The sequence below is a fragment of the Monodon monoceros genome, unplaced genomic scaffold (genome assembly GCF_005190385.1).
Source record: "Monodon monoceros isolate NGI ecotype Baffin Bay Population unplaced genomic scaffold, NGI_Narwhal_1 Super_Scaffold_6, whole genome shotgun sequence".
Classification (NCBI taxonomy): Eukaryota; Metazoa; Chordata; class Mammalia; order Artiodactyla; family Monodontidae; genus Monodon; species Monodon monoceros.
In genome coordinates this window covers 43,136,560-43,153,522 of record NW_021703783.1, presented here as the reverse complement: position 1 = coordinate 43,153,522, position 16,963 = coordinate 43,136,560, and the positions used below count along the sequence as shown (strand labels likewise).

Genomic DNA, 16,963 nt, shown 5'->3' with positions numbered 1-16,963 from the left:
CCTCTTGCCCTGCACCTGGCCTCAGTCACTCACTCTTAGGTGTACACTATGGCCCACTGACCCATTTTCACTTCTGGGATTCTATCCTAAGGAAATCATCCAGAATATGGGAAGGCATGAAGCTATAAGAAATAGCAGAGGAGGTGATTAATAAACAGACTCTGGGTCAGGGTTCCTGGGTTCAAACCCCTGCTCTAACTTTGGGCCTCAATTTCTTCATCTATAAATTGGGGTAATAAAGATACCTTCCCTACCGGAATATTTTAAGGAGTAAATGAGTTACTGCATGAGGACTGCTTATAACCACGTGTAGTACATAGTCCATGTTCAATAAATGCTGGCTGTGATTACAACAAAAAACTGGAAACAACCTAAACATCCAACAGTAGAGAAATGGTTCAGTAAATTATGGGATGTTTACCCAATTAAATACATTTTGGCCATTAGAAATTCTGCTGATGTATTCATGACGCATTGTCAAGTGACAAATGCAGGAAACAGAACAGCAAAAGTAAATATATAGAGAAATTGGGAGGTTGTTCACTGAAATGGTAACGGTGCAATCTATGGGTGGTGGAATTTGGGATGATTTGTACTTTCTCTTTTGTATTTTTCTATACTGTTCATTTATTTTTACAATGAGCACGACCCGCTTTTATTAAAAAATGGGGCTATTTAAAATAATGCAATAATAACTCAGAAAATTTGTGACATATATGAGCCAAAAGGGGCAGAAAACATTTATATACAGTATATTCCAACCATGTGAAAACCCACCTAAGGAAAAAAGGATGGTGTGCCTTTACCACAATACTAACAATATAGTGGTGTTTGCTGGTGAGACTGGGCTCTTTTTCTCTCCTCTAATTTCCAATATTCTGAACTATTGTTGTATAAATTTAATAATGCGGAAATAAATGTAAAAGAAGTTAATGGTTTTCTCTTTCCATAGCTGTCCTGCTCCTCACTTGGTTTCCCTGATTTTCATGCCTTCCCAAACCTCCCACCCCCTGGTCGCCCCTAAACACCCTCCAGCCCTCAGAGCCTTCTTCTCTCACCCCATCCCTCACCTCCTATTGCCCCCAGGGCCCTCTTTGCCTCCTTCATCTCCGACGGGGACACCGTGGCCTCCTCCTGCTGGGGTCTGCTCCCCCACCTCCCACCCCAGCTGGGCCCCTCGTACCCAAACAAGTGACACCGTCTGTGTCCAACACCTGGTCCTCAGCACAGGCACACTGGCGGCTCCCAGGGGTGGCCAGGCACAGGCTGCTGCAGCCGCCATTGTTCACCCGGCACTTGTTGGTACCCACTGTGAAGGAGGGGTCACAGGTGGGAGAAGGAAGGAGGGGGAGGACAGGGGATGGGTTGCAGCAGGGTCAGGAAAGGCCAGAGAGGGGAGATGAGAGGCCGGGGGAGGAGACGCATTAAAAGGAGGAGACAGAAAGAGGAAATATGGAGGGGTTGAAGAAGAGGAGATGCAGTCATGGGGCAGGGGGGAGATGGGGAACACAGAAGGTCAAATTGGGGTGGGGGCCTCTCTTCTCGAGAGTCTCCAAAGTTAGAGCCTAGGATCCCTGGGGAGTGCCCTCACCCACCACAGGAGCCTCACCCCCCGATCTAGGTCCCACCCCAGACCCAAGTCCCAGCCCAGGGGTACCTTGCTGCTGCTGGGCATCATACATGCGGATCTCAAAAATGGGGGGCCGCTCGCTGCGCAGAAGGGTCACGATGGGGGGCGCGCCTCCTGTGCCCCGTTCCAAGCGGTAGACACTGCCACTCCGGTATTCGGTCCAGAAGAGGTAGTTGCCGTGGTGACACAGGCCAAAGGCGTGGTTCAGCTCAGGACCCTCGTACACAATCTAGGAATGGAGAAGAGGTTACCAAGGAGCTGGGAGACAAGTGGGGGTGCCTCAGGGAGGCCCGGGGGGTCAGTGTTCTGTACACTCATATGTCCATGGCCTGGGTGTGGGACTTGTCTCCCCCATCAGCCTAGAAGCCCCCAAGTGTGCACACCGTGAAGTGCCAGACCCTGAACCCAGCAGAGCGCGGATGGGGAGCTTGCCCACAGTCCTCTCTCGGGCTGATTCATGTTCATTCATATCCCTCCAACACAGGCGCACGTGCGCACGCACGCGTGCACACACAGAGTAGTGAGCAGACAGCCAGGATCCATACATTCGTTTCTTCATCCACCACACATTTGCCAGGATCTATTAAGGTAGCACTAAGAAATGGAAAAGACGGGATCCCTTCGCTGGAGCTGCCTATTGTCTCAGGAAAGGCACACAAGGCTGTCCACGGCGGAGAGGGGTCTGGAGACAACACCCCAGGGGAGGCGGCCCGCCCCTGAGTGCTGTGCCAGTTGCGGAGGAGCTGGGTGGAGGCAGCAGAGGGCAGCACCCTGACGTGTGCTGGACTCGAAAGCTGTCTAGTGCTGCTGTTCCAAGTGCCGGGACGCAGGGAGCAGAGGGTGAAAGAGGACCACAGAGACGGTCAGGGGCCACACCACAAAGGGCCTTATATACCATGAAAGAGCTCGGTCCACACGCCTAGACTTGCACGGGGCTCATGGATGAAGCACGTAGCCCCCGGAATGAACGAGCGTGCGTCTACACCGTCTCTAGGCATCTCGCACCTGTACAGGGGCACACAGTGCAGGCACACGCCAGTGTGTGCTGCCTGCGTGTGCACAACCAGGCAGAGGTGCACACGAGGTGTATGCTCAGGTGTTCACATGGGTGGTCAGGCCCACAGACCATGTGCATGGTCACAGAGATACTCCGATAGAAGCTAATCCTCAAACAACGTAAGACATAGGCACACAAGCACACAGAGGGACACACCCACAGGCTCACAGGTAAACACACATGAAGCACACAGGCCCGGACACACACAGACGCCCACACATTCAGACACACAGCCTCACCCGCACAGAAATGTGGTCCAGCAATGCACACATGAGCACCCACACACAGGTGCACGCCTGCCCACCTTCCGGTCCGTGCCATTGAGCAGGATGGTCTCGATGCGATCATAGAAAGCGTCCACCCAGTAGAGGCGCCCAGCTGGGATGTCCAGGCTCAGCCCATTGGGCCAAAGTACTGTCTTGGAGGTGACAAAGATGTCTCGGTGTGAGCCGTCCATCCAGGCCCTCTCCAGCCGCCCTCGCCGACTGTCCTTGGGGTCCTCCTCCCAGTCAGTCCAGTACATCCACCTGTGGGCAGCTACTGGTCAGCACCACATAGCCACCCCTGCCATCAACATCCTCCCCTGTGATCCCAATCCAGATGGGCCATCCCAGAGCTTCTCACAGGGGTCTTCCTGCCCTGCTCACCCTTAGCCCACATATTTCATTCATTCATTCCTCCATTCAACAAATATTTGTTGAATGCCTACTGAGCTGGGTACAGTTCTGGCGCTGGAGGACCCAGCAGAGACCAAAGCAGCCAAAGCCCCTGCTCTTGTACGGATATGTCCCACCCAGGAGACAGACAAGAAACAAGTCAGTCGAGAGGGTCACACACAACGCAGAGCAATAGGAGTCAGGAGGGACGCGAAGCAGGGGCATGGCATGGAGAGTGCCCGGGCAGCCGGTGGGGAAGGCCTCTCTGAGGAAGTGGCATTTGAGCTGAGATGTGAATGCTGAGGAGCCACATATGCAAATACTTGGGAGTCCCAGGCAGGGCAACTCCAAGAGCAAAAGCCCTGAGGTAGGAAGAGCTGGAGTGCTGGTTTAAGGAACAGACAGCAGGCAGTGGGGACAGAACTTGCAAATGCAGGATGTGAGGTGCAGATGAGGTCAAACGAGCTGCAGGCAGACCCTGTAGGACCCCGGGGCTGATAAGGGCAAGGGGAGCCAGGGGAGGGCCCGCTGGGAGTGACAGGACCAGATTTCTATGCATGTGTTTAGAGCATCACTCCTATTGCCCTGTAGGTGGGGACACCTTTTCCCCTTTCAGCCCAATTCTCACCCAAGCATCCCACCTCGGCTGCCCTCCCCTGTCCACTCTCTCTCTTATCCCCCAGTCCTGAGGCCCACGCAGTCCCTGGCTCCTCCCCTCCCAAGGTCGTGGGAGGACTCACCCATTGAGCGGATCCACCACAATGGCCCTGGGGTGTGTCATTTTGCCCTCAATTAAGGTCTTGCGGGTCTGAGCAGCTTTCTCCAGCCTGGCCACACTGATGGTCTTCTTGGGCCCATCATCCGTCCAGTACAAATTGTCCCCCATCCAGTCCACAGCTACGCCCTCCACATTGTGTATGCCTGCAGTGGGCGGGGCGGAGCAAGGAGGGAGAGCCTCAAAGGAGGCTCAAATCTGCCTGCCTCTGGCTCTTAAGATACCTGCACCTTGGAGCACGTGGCTAGTGGGGAATGCAGGGAGACTCCTGTGCCCTAGACAGTGGCTGGGAGGGGATGGAATGAGAGGTTGGAGGAAGGAGCCTGGGAGGTCGTTTGTGCTGCCACATCTGTGTTGAGTCGGGGTCTCTCAAAGCTGCACATGGCAGGGCTTCCCTGGTGGCGCAGTGGTTGAGAGTCCGCCTGCCGATACAGGGGACACGGGTTCATGCCCCGGTCCGGGAGGATCCCACAGGCCGCGGAGCGGCTGGGCCCGTGAGCCATGGCCGCTGAGCCTGCGCGTCCGGAGCCTGTGCTCAGCAACGGGAGAGGCCACAACAGTGAGAGGCCCGCGTACCGCAAAAAAAAAAAAAAAGCTGCACGTGGCAGCAAGAAAACCTACATGGCACACGTGGGCTCACTTGAGAAGGCATGTCAGGGCCTGAGCTGGGGTGGACAGCTGAAGCAATAGGCATGTGGCTCTGGGCACAAGTGCGACGCCACATCCCAGGCCTAAAACTCTTGAGCTAACAAAATGAATAAGTTAGGAAGTGATTTTTCACTTAGCCACAGGCTTCATCTCAAGCTAAATAGCATCCCTGGTATAGGGAACCCCAGTCCTTTCCTGATGAGGAGTTACTTTTGATTTCCCCGAAGTCTTATGATTGCTGACGGCTGAGGTTCTCTGAGCCGAGGTGGGGGATGGAGAGCAGGCCAAGGGGTGGTAACCAGCACCAGCCAGACTGACTGGTTAGGAAGCCCTGTCCTGGGGGCCCGAGTGCAGGTTTGGGAGTTCCTAACACCCGGGAGGCATGGTGCAGCGCTCGCTCGGAGGCTCAGAGCCTCCTCGCCGATGGATATTCAGAAGGCAGTGCACTGCTGACCTGCTGGGGCAGCTCAGAGGGAAAAACTGGATTCCATTCACAAAACACAATTTTCTCAGGACATATAAGCATGCAGCTCTTGGCGGCCGTGAGGTCTGGCTGCACAGACCCTGTGTGTACACACGTGTGCCGGTGTGTCTGCGCCGATTCAGAGCCTCAGGCCTCTCCCCGGCTGTGCACTGCATGAAGCTCCAGGGCTCAGAGCCAATGGCAGAGAGACCCTGAGTTTTCCCAAGGGCTGGCAAGGACGGCCCACACTGCCTTAGCCATCCATCCTCCGGCCTCTTTCCGGCTCAGCCAAGAAGGGGGTCACCCAGGGGTCAATCTGTCTATCCCCTCATCTCCATGCCAACCAGCCCAGCTAGCCAGTCAGGTGGGGACTCTCCACGCTGGAAGGGCACCAGGAGAGAGATGCCCAGGCCCCAAATCACTTCCTGCCTCAGGTGGGCGCGTGCCTTGGGGGTCCCATCCACACACCTCCCACTTTGGGGCCCTTACCATCCTTCAGGATGGTCTCCCGCTCAGTGCCATCGATCTTCTGGCGGCCAATGAGGTAGCTGGTGGTGTCGGCAAAGTAGATGAAGCCGGTCTCAGCATGGAAGTCCAGGGCCCGGGGGTTCATGAGGTTCTCGATGGGGATCATGTGCTCGTCGGGGACCTTGGCCCCCATATCCATGCCCCGGATGATGCCTGGCCGGCCCTTGCCATACACGAGGAATAGCTCGTGTTCCGGCTCTAAGGCAGGCACAAGGAGGGGCACAAAGTCAGACACACACACACACACACACACACGACCACCACCCAGCCAATGCCCCGGCTGTACTGGGTCAAGGGTGTGGGGACAGCAGGGGGTCTGAACCACATGGACAGACACATAAGCATGTAAGGTCCAGGGAACAACGCCCTGGGGGGTTTCTCCTATACACTCTAGGGGTGAGAAATGGGGTGAAAGTAGCATGTCTTCAGTAAGTGCCCTCTGTTGAGTAGTGAAATTAGTGGCCCAAATATGTTGGAATCAGGTCCCTTTTGACCACTTCCTCTGTTCATCCTAGTCTAAGCCATACCACTTCTTGCCTACACCGCAAAAACAGCATCCTGCCACTTCCCTGCTGCCCGTCCTCCACCCAGCAGCTAGCATGATCATTTTTACCAACGTGAATCAAATCTGTTAAGCCACCCAGAGCTTCTCATTCCAGTTAGAATATAATCCAACACCCTTCCTCATCTCCCCTCACTCACGCGCTGCCCCGCTCCCGTCCCCGTCCCCCTGCCGCCTCTCTGCTCACCGGCACACCAAGCTCACGCCGGCCTCTGAGCCTCGGCACTACAGATTCCCTCTGCCGGAAACGCTCTCCTTTCAGGTACATGATTCACATGATTCACTTCCTCATTTCACAGAGCGCTTGACGTTAATAACACCTCCGCAGAGAAGCCTTCCCTGACTGCTGTCTAAACTGGAGCCTTCGCTGTCATTAACTCTAAGCTGCACTTTATTTTCTTCCTAACACCTACCCTCACCTCAAGTTATTTATGTGTTTGTCTGCCTCCCCTGCCAGACTATAAGCTCCATGAGGCCAGAGACAACGTCTATCTTGTTTACTGCTGAACCCTCACTGCCAGGACAGTGCCAGACATAGCGTGTGCTCACTAGATACTTGGTGAATGAAGGGAGGAATGAAGGGATGAATGGGCCAGTTGACAGTGTTCTCCAGAGCCTGAGTTGGGTAGCGGGATAAGCCCTGCTCTCGGATGGGAGTGTAAGTCGCATCCCCGTCCCTCACCGGGGCGAAACTTTGGGTAAGCCCCTCCATCTTTCTGCATCTCAGACAGATGCAGCTGGGCTATGGGAGGCAGGTAAGGACCCCTCCCGTCCCACCCCAGCAGGCACACAAGCCCTTCCCTGTCACTCACTCTTGCACGACTTCCCATCACTGCCCAGGCTGAAGCCGGAGCGGCAGCGGCAGGTCCGCGCCTTGTGACTGTTGGCCAGCAGACAGATGTCGGAGCAGCCTCCCGGCTTCCCGTACTGGTCATTCTCGCAGGCGTGGCTCCTCACTGGGGCAGGGTGGAGAGCTGGTCAGGACCCCTCGAAGCCCCTGTGCCAGGCCTTGAGAAGGCTTCCTGCAGTCTGACCACTCTCCCTCCTGCTAAGGTCTTTGTGCCTGTTGTCCCCTCTGGGGATTCGGAAGCCACAGGACTGGCATTCCTCTGCTCTGACACCACCCAGCCTTCAGACTCTTGGGTGGGGACCTCTGTGGTCAGGGGACAGAGTCACACTGTTGCCCACAGCCAGGCGCTTCTACTCTAGACCAGCCTGGGAACTGGGAGGGGTGATCTACGTCCTGAGCAGAATAGGGGCAAGGGGCTCCCTGGGGGTGGGATCTGGAGGCTGACGGGCAGGAAGGGGCAGCAGGGGAAGAAGACGGTGGAGAGGAGGTAGTCTGGGGTGGATGGCTAGGAGAAGCAGTCATGCCACAAGAGAATCAGGGGTGTCCCTAGCGGGGCTGTGGAACCCCGCTCACCTCGGGGCTGACGCCGCTGGTGGTAGATGTGGAGGGCACCTCCCTTGTCCACACGGGTGACGACCTGGTAGTCGGTGCTGTTGAAGCGGTTCACGCGGATCACGCTTGTCTTCTGCTGGGCGTTGGCATTGTCTGAGTTGGTGGCGTAGAGATAATTCTCAAACACGGTCAGGCCATACAGGTGCTCGATCTGAGATGGGCAGGCAGGAACGGTCAACGTGAGAGGAGAAGAGAATCCTCCCTCTGCCCCTGGTGAGCCCCTCAGCTTCTCTTCCAGACTCCATAACTTGCATCCCCAAACTCATTCCACAGTTGTCTGACTCCGTGCTTTACTCCTGTCTCCTCTGGACTATCCTGTTCTTGAGATATGCTTGTCAAATCCCATCCACCCTTCACAGAGCATCTCTTTGAAGGGCTTCTGGAATCTTCTAACCAGAGAGGACAGTCTCTCCTTCCACACTCCATTTCTGGCTGTAATCCACTGTCCGGTGATCTGTGGGTTTACTCTACCCACTCGGCTCAAACCCCTTGAGGGCAGGAACCATATCCCTCTCAGAACCAGGCACACATTCAATGATGGGATGATTTTGCACTGAAGTAGAGTTGGGCCCTACACTCTGTCCACAGGGAACATTCTTAGTCCGCCTCTAGCTCCCAGCTTTTGGGAAGGTTGAGAGAACAGACTGGCCCCAAGCAAGCCTGATAACAGCCTCTGCTACCTGCATAATGTATCTAAGGTAACCAACTGTCCCAGTTCGTCCAAGACTGGCCCAGGGGACTTTCAGGGCTGACACTGGGACAGTCTCAGGCGAATCGGGATGGAGGGTCCCCCTAATTATCCCAGAAGAGAGATGTCATCTCTGAACTGGAAGGGCTTCTAGACTAGGTTCAAGTGCTATTTCCCAGCTGTGTAACCTCAAGCAAATCACTTAACCTCTTTGAATCCTGCCTTTTTTCAGCTGCCAAAAGGGAACTGAGACACCTGACCGCTCATTTTCCAGGGGCTTGTTGTAAGAACCCAACTCAAATGAGAAAAGGGAAGTAAAAGGTGGTCTCTAAAATGACTGTGGCCGTCCGAGTGGAAGCCATATTCTGTCCTTTCCCCCAGATGCTCGTGCCCACCCCCTCCCTACCAGAGGGCTCAGGGCAACCACGCTCCCATTCTGTCCCCCGCCCTCCCAAGAGGCCCAGAGAAGGGTTTCCCGGCCAAGACTTCCTCCTCACCAGGATGCCCTGGATGATGGTCTGCCGGCCCTTGCCCTCGTAATCCACCACCTCAATGTAGTCCAGGTAGGCATCGGCCCAGTAGACGAGGCGGCTGACCAGGTCCAGTGTGATGCCGTGAGGAAACACAATCTTGCTGTCGACCAGCTTGGTGCGGTTCTGCCCGTCCATATCACAGCGCTCCACTTTGGGGATCTGCCCGTAGTCAGTGAAGAACACCTTCCTGTGAGCAGATGGCATGTTAAATGGGGTCTGGACACTGGGCACCCTCCCTTCTACCACAGCCTCTGCCTCCCTGTTCCAGGGCCAGTGCCCCTGCCTGCCCCGCTCACCCCATGGCAGGGTCCAGTGCAATGCCCTTGGGGTTGTAGAGCTCCAGGTCTAGCAAAGTGACACACGTGTCCCCGTTTCGGTTGCAGACAAAGATCCTATCATCGATGTCATCCACAAAGTAGAAGTTGCCTGTCAGCCAGTCGATGGCCATCTGTTCCACGTCTGGAGAGTGTGAATGAAAGGGCTATGGGGGAGGTCCTCCCACAGACATGCCCACCCTCTGCTGGTGCAGAACCTACCGTGGGAAGCCCACCTCCTCTGGGGTGCCCTCCTTCACCACCCATGCCACGGCTGTCTCTCCTCCCTGAGCTCTTACGGGAGCTACTGGCAGTGGCACATTTTGCCTTGTGCTCTTGGCCACCCTTCACCAACAGGGTCTCTCCAAAGAGAAGTCTCTGAGTATCCTCCCACACAGCGTTGCTCCCCATGCCGAGCTCAGGGTGGGCACACAGGGGCACTGGATAATTGGTGGCTGGTTGGCTGACTGACAGGTTTCCCAACTCTAGCCCCTGCTTGAATGGGACCAACTTCTTGGGGTTCCAAAAGGCAGTGAGGATAGGTCTACTAGCTCATTCCAGAATTTTTTAAATCTGCTTTTACTTTAGATAAGAGCACTCAGGCTAATAAAACATCACACATCTCTGCTTTTGGCTGGACTTTCATCATCTTTGTATGGTAAGTCGAGTTATACCACACTAGCTAGGAGCACAGACTGGAAGCTGTACGTGCTGCATGACTTTTAAAAGTGGAAAAGCAGGGCATCCATCAATAAATCCACTCTGAGAGAAGAGAATGTCCAAATATGGGGCCCACAGAGATGGAAAAGGGAAGGTCCGTGGTGGCAAAAGGTTAGAACCAGTGGCATGGGCCAAACTTCCTGTACTCGCTCCCATTCCCCTGTTTCTTCAATGTCCCTATTGCTCAATTTCCTCCAGTCCTCGGGAGGGTGGGAAGGAGCAGGGAATAAGATATAGGGCTGGAGGGCTTCCCTGGCGGCGCAGTGGTTGAGAGTCCGCCTGCCGACGCAGGGGACGCGGGTTCGTGCCCCGGTCCGGGAAGATCCCACGTGCCGCGGAGCGGCTGGGCCCGTGAACCACGGCCGCTGAGCCTGCGCGTCCGGAGCCTGTGCTCCGCAACGGGAGAGGCGACAACAGTGAGAGGCCCACGTACCGCAAAAAAAAAAAAAAAAAAAAAAAAAAAAAGAAATAGGGCTGGAGGAGAGAGTGCAGAGGAGGAGAGCCATCAAAGGACTCTGAAGGTAAACTGAGGCATGGCTCAGAAAGAGGGGGAGCTTCAGAAGGGTGGGAGTGGGGGAAGAGGATGGAGACCAGGTGCCCATACTCAGTCTATGGCAAAAAGGGCCTAAGAGATCAGGGGTGGGGCAAGGGCAGCAGGAAGTCTAGGAGGCAGGAAGTCTGGGGACGGGACCCCTGCTGGCCTCCTGGGGGGCGGTGTGGCTCCTTCTCTCCAGGACCCACTGGCTCCCATCCACCCACTGCCCCCTCCAACTACCACTATCAGAGGTGATACCTCTTGCAAGCAGGGAAGTTTCCAAGACAATGACTCCCTGGGACCCCTGCCTTGCACTCCACTTCCACCAATTTCCTCAGCAGGTAAAGGAGTCTTTGGACCACCTGTCTTTGGCTGAAACTTATTTATTTATTTATTTATTTTTTACTGAAATCCCCACTAGCCACACTCAACCTGGTAAGGATTATTCAATCCCTACACAGCTACAGGTATAATGACTAGGCTTTCTGCTCAGCCCTCCCTAATCCTCCCCCCTCCCTCACAGGGATTCAGGGGCTGTTTCCTAACAGTGGGTAGGGGTGGGGGGCACAGGGAACAGGAACACGGCTCCCAAGGAACTTGGCCAGGCCCTGACACTGACTCACAGTCACAGGACTTAGGCTGAGGGAGGAAGGGAAAAAGCCAGTCTGAGACTCTCACCAAACTAGTTTCCTCTTCAGGTCCCCCCTGTTGAACCCCACCCCAAGATGCCTGGAGAAAGAGGTCACAAGGATGAGGTGTTACCCCTGTGACTGCTGATGTGTCCCTAAACCCAGCAACTCTCTCCTATGAGCCCCAGTACTGTCCCCTCCTGACAAGGTCAAAGAGAGGGGGCAGAGCAGCCTGGGCACGTGGATCCCAGGCCGGGTAGGAAGAGGGCCCCGCGCAGGGGTTAGGCGAGCAAACTACCCCACACTGTGACCACAGAGAAAACAGATGAAAATGAACGCTGCTGGACCCCATCCAGAGGAAACCAAGGTCCCAAGCTGGGGCCGGGGTGGGGAGGGGCGCGGGGGGGAGGGGTGGACCCTGCCGCAGTCCCAGGCAGCCAGCAGGGTGGGTGAAAGGCAAACAGGGCTGTGTGCCCTTTACTTGGTGGGCACGGTGGGGGTCTGGGGGATGCTGGCGTGTAGACGAACCTCATCACTCAAAGCTGTTTTCCCAGCACCAGCTGGGGCAGCTGCGTCCTTCCCTCCAACTTCCTGAGGCTTCCCTGAGTCACTGCCCAGCTCCAAGGCTGGCAACACCCTTCCCCTGCTCCCCGATCCACCCTCCCTCGGCAAGAGGGGAGGAGGAAGAAACCTGAAGGGATCTGATGCCCCCCCATCCCAGATGCAGTTCCACGTCCTCCCCTGCAGCCTCAGGATGGCCGACCTTCGAGCCTCCCTGCTGGCCTGGGAAGGAAGGCAGAGGGATCGTCCTTCTCTCAGATGTTTACCCTTGGCTCGTCTCCTCTTCCACCTCCCAAAGGCCAGGCAGGGCCCCACTCAGCAGGCCGGTGAGGAGTTGGCAAGAACTGGAGTCCCCAGCCCGGCCTGGGCTCCCCTTTGGTATTTTTGCAGCTGGAGACTATTAGTTGCAAGCAAAACTCCTTTGTTATCCAACCCCTCCACCACATTATCTTCCTCTCTTCTCAAGTCCAGACTCCTCTGCACACCCCACCACATACACTCACACACATGCACACACTCACACGCACACACACGCTTGGCCAATCTTCCCATTGCAAGTGTAGTGAGACGGGCTCAGATTGGGAGAGGGCACCTTCCCTCCCGGGCTCCCCGCAGGCAGTGTCTGGGCCACTGCCCCCTGTCCCGGGGCGTGGAGGGGGCAACTGGAGTCCTGGGCTTCGGCCTGCAGGACCTGACATTCTGTCTCCACACACCCAGAGGGCAGCTGGCCCCTCGTGGCCCAGCCTTCTCGGAACTGATCCACCTCACGGCACCCTCCACAAGGGCTCTCTGGCCAAAGGCCCCAGAGATCCTGAAGACGGGAGAATCCTGTAAACCCAAGGGGTGGGATGCTGTGTGGTGATGGGAGGAGTGTGGGGCTGGTCTGGAGGCTGAGGGGTTAGGGATGCCAGGGTAGAGAAGGAGGCCAGGAAGCTGGGAGGGTAATAAGACAGAGGATAGACCACAGCCTGCCTGTGATATCACAAAGGACTTTCAGTTCCAGGCCCCAGAATAGACCTGGGCTGTGTGTTTGTAACTGCTGAGCCCTCCCTGTGCCCCAACGCTGATGCTCAGTGCTCGGCACTTGCCACCACTCCAGCTTTCCTCGACGTCGCCCTCCTTCACGTCATTCAAGAGGCGTCTCCCTAAACTGGTGGCTGCTTTTCCAAAAACAACAGCCCCAGCCCATTCCCAAGAAGACCCTAACTTCAGCCGCAGGATTCTAGTCACTCTTCCTAAAATAATTCTGGGGAAGGAGGAGAGTCTCTATGCCTTGAGGAAATATCCCCCAACACATCCATACACCCAAGGATTGCAGAATAGGGTACCAGGTCCCTGGGCGAGGAAGGAAAATGCCATTTCCACCTTAACTACATCCCCAGTGAAGACACCAAGTTCTTGCCCTTGTTCCAGAAAACTTCCCTGCCTCTCCCATCACTCTGCCCTGGGCCCAGACAGCCTCCAGACACTGACAGCCTGGGTGTGAAGCCTAGTTCTGTCACCTTCCAACTGTGGAACTATGGGCAAGTCACCTGATGTCTCTGAGTCTCAGTCTGCGGATCTGGGATGGGATGGTGCATTAACAGCACTTAGCACGAGGCCTGGCACATGATAAACGCTCCACAAATGGGAGCTGTTGTTCATACCACTGCATGATCCTCCCTCACCTCAACCCCATCCTTCCTTCCCTTTTCCATCTGTCCCTCCAGCCAGAGCCCTGTGGCCTCCTGACTGAAGGTAGGCCCTGCAGGTGGGCAGTTTGGGGCTGACACCTACTATTTATTCTTCAAGATAGTTCAGGCCCTCAGAAGGAAAATTTCTGTATTGCAGGCTTCCATAAGCCCCTTTTATCACGGCCTGCTTACCTGATTACAAATATTGTGAGGGCAGGGCAGGTCCTTCATTTTTGTCCCCAGCGCCTGACACACACGTACTGATTCATTCAACAAATATTTGGTGAATGCTGAGTGCTCACTCTGTTGTCCTAGAGCTGGGACTTAATTTTTTCCTTCCCTTCTATTGCCAGGATCCTCCTTTTCTGGCCTGAGGATGTCTAAGACAGTGGGACAAGACGTCTGTCACGCAACGTTCTTGCTTGTCAGAGCCACTCTGGGATCTCACCCAAGGGCTGGGGGAGATGCTCGGGAGCCCGGGGCCTTTGCAGGTAGGGAGGAGACCACCGGGCAGGCCTGGCAGAAGTTTTGCTAAATGGCATGTGCTCACACTCCTGTTTCGTGCTGGGTCCTGATTTCAGCTCTTCTTGTTCCACCAGCAGGTCCGGGGATCAGCCACACTGGGTCAGCTCTGTCCCTGGGCTCCCTTCCTGCCCCGCTTGTACTTCCAGCCCCGCTCCCCTCCCCTGAGTGGCCCAGGTCCACACAGGCTCTCAGTCCTGAGTCCCGGGGATGGGATGCGTGGACTCTGCAACTCTGATTCAGAATCAGAACAAGGGTCTTCCCACTATTGAGAAATTCTTGCTGGGCTCTAAAACACATCTCTCTTGCTTAAGTTACTTCCTTTGGCTTGAAAACAGGGAGGGGGTTGTTGGGCGCAGGCTGGGTGGAGAGGCAACTTCAAGGAGACAGCGGGGGAGGAGAGGACTGGGCTGGAGCTGTGCCGGGAGACACAGGGCTGGCCTGGCCAGGAAGAGGAGAGAAGGGCCATTAAATGATTAGGAAACTTGGAATGGGAATGGGAAGCAAAAGCACCAGAATGCGGGGGGCCCAAGGCCAAGAGCAGGCTGGCGAGAGCCCCCCAATATTCTGACACCCAATGGGTGGAAAGGCCAAAGAAGCAGGTGGCCAGTTTTCATCTGTGACACTGGAAGTGTTCTGTAGGCTGGGGTGGGGGCTGAGAGGGCCTTGGGTGCCCAGCTCAGTGGGAGCGTGGCTCCCCTTCCAGCAGGGAAGCCAGTTCATCAGAATCAGAGGAGATATTCTCTCTTTCTGTGCCCCTTCTCTAGACAAATCACTGCCCTATTTCCTGTTGTGATTTTAAACACACACACGCGCGCACACACACACACACACACACACACACACACACACGAGAGGGAGGGAAAAGTGAAGCTGGCCAGCTGGACTTGGGGACCCATTTCGCAACCTTGCAGCCTAGGAGGACTTTTCTGGGCCTCCCCTCCAATCTCCTCCTTCCCCATGCAGCATGGTACAGAGAAGAAACCCTAGGACCCCCAAGGGCCCCTCCAGAGCATTCCCTCATACACAGCCCCGAATGAAGTGACTTCAGCAAACCTTATGTCCTTCAAGGCCTCTATCTGCAACCTCAGAACCTCCCCTCACCACACACACACATCTTCCCAGGGCCCCGCTCCTGCAGTCTGTGCTCTTTCTTTCTACAGCAGAAACATCCTCAAAGCTCAGGGAGGACAGGTCAGAGGAGTGAAGCCTAGACAATGCAGGGCCGGGCTGGGCTGGGGGTCAAGCAGACTTGACCCCCAGCCCTGCCCAGGGGCGGCCCTGCAGGGGGCTGGACAGGGCCTGAGGTTCCTTGAGAGGGTGGTCAGAAGTGGGGGGTAGGGTGGGCAGGCCAGGCCTGTCGACCCCTCTGGGCCTCGGTTTCCAGAACTTCAGTCTTTTGTCTGTCACTTTCAAAATGCTTCCCATGTTTATGCACAGCCTGCTCTGCCGTTTCTTTACATCAACTCACTTTTCTTATTTTGCTGCATCCTGAACAACCTATGAAGCCGTAGGTTTGATGTGCTGGTTGTAGGAGTTTCTAACGGGCATTACATAAAAACATGACTGTAACAATAAAAACGCACATCCATACACGACCTAAAAATCAAGGCACTCCGGCTTTGGGAAAGGCAGTAGTAAACCCTGAGGGGTGGGACACGGTCTTCCCTGAGGGTCTCCTGGCTCACCCCATCATGTTCTCTAGTCATGGGATCAGAGTCCTCAGAGACATCCCCGTCCTGCTGGGGCAGCGGCAGAGGGGAGGATGGACCGTGGAATTACATCCCAGGAGGGAGGAGAAGAGATGAGGACTGATTTCTAAGACCCACCCTCCAACCCAGGCCAATGCAAGACACAGGCTGGGGGAGGAAGCGCTGGCAGCCCAGCCTGTTAAGGGATGAACACACACACACACACACACGCAGACACACACACACACACACGCAGGCACGCACGCACGCACACGCACACACACCTGTCAGAACGAGTGAGGATGCGGTCAGTAGGTCTCTCCCCACTCTTGAGTAGAAACAGGGGGAAGGAGCTGGGCTCAGACAGGAAAAGGCCGGACTTCGGCCCTAAGCCTATTCCACGGAGCCAGTCATGAAGCCGCACCAACCACTGTGGGGCCTGGGAGGGGCCCTCCAAGGGCTCAGGAGTCAGAGCAGGCCTGGCTCACAAACGCCCAAGGACCCATGTGAAACAGGCTCACTTCCTGGCCTCCTTCCTTCTTTCTATTCTATTTCTGTTTCCAGAGTTTTCTCCAGGGCAGGCTCCCCCTTCTTCCCACACCAGCAGGCGGGCTTCTCAGCCTCTGGGCTCTGGGCTCCAGCACCTCTCCCTTGTCAGACTCCCCCCGCCAACCCCCCCCACCCCGGCATGGGGCTCAGGCCAGGGGTCCGAAGGAGGTCAGGGTCAGCCAAGAATGGCACGATTGCAGGGAGGGCTCCCCCAGAGGGCAGAGAGAAAGCAGGAGAAAGCAGCAGCCTTTCTTATTCCTGCCCCTGGGGGAGCTAATTACAGGCCAGCAGCCCACTGCCCAGGTGAGTGCCTGGGACCAGCCACGCTGCACACCAGGGCAGGCCATCAGCCTCTCCTGGGAAGGGGGATGAACTGGGGGCGGGGGGAGGGTGCTGGGGAGAGACACTTCTGACATCCTCAGCTCAGGGCCCATAATTAGTTTGTGGGATGAGAGCAAAACAACCATCCTCAGGGTGACAGCCAGACATTCAGGCGGCATGGGGCATGGGGTGGGGGTAGGGCAGGAGGAAGGGACAGAGGCTGGGGCAAGAGGAACCCATTCATTTGCCCCAGCAGCATTTCTCCCCAGAACCTTCCGGTCTCTTCTGGCCTCCTGGACTCTGCCCCAGAGGGGCCCAACGAATCTAGCAGACTTTGAAGGCAAGGCTCTGTTTGCCAAAGGAGGGGCACCCACCTGAGGTTATTTCCTGCTTCTCCTGGGGAGAAAGGCAGGAGAGGGGCCAGGCCAGAACAAAAAATGTTCCCA

General features: G+C 55.9%; 1 protein-coding gene across 2 annotated transcripts in view; it reads right to left on the bottom strand.

Moving 5' to 3' along the window:
* The window catches only part of LRP1 (LDL receptor related protein 1), a 78,972-nt gene that overhangs the window by 44,672 nt on the left and 17,337 nt on the right, over window positions 1-16,963 (bottom strand). For both annotated transcript variants that reach the window (XR_003791197.1, XM_029206206.1), the window contains exons 7-15: window positions 9,299-9,461; window positions 8,967-9,189; window positions 7,743-7,932; window positions 7,132-7,275; window positions 5,719-5,955; window positions 4,084-4,264; window positions 2,992-3,214; window positions 1,658-1,859; window positions 1,184-1,309 (exon numbers count right to left, since the gene is read on the bottom strand). Coding sequence is in view for 1 of the 2 variants with exons in the window: in XM_029206206.1 (XP_029062039.1) it covers window positions 1,184-1,309; window positions 1,658-1,859; window positions 2,992-3,214; window positions 4,084-4,264; window positions 5,719-5,955; window positions 7,132-7,275; window positions 7,743-7,932; window positions 8,967-9,189; window positions 9,299-9,461 (1,689 nt within the window). In the remaining variant the exon portion in view is untranslated. The remainder of the gene's footprint in view (window positions 1-1,183; window positions 1,310-1,657; window positions 1,860-2,991; window positions 3,215-4,083; window positions 4,265-5,718; window positions 5,956-7,131; window positions 7,276-7,742; window positions 7,933-8,966; window positions 9,190-9,298; window positions 9,462-16,963) is intronic.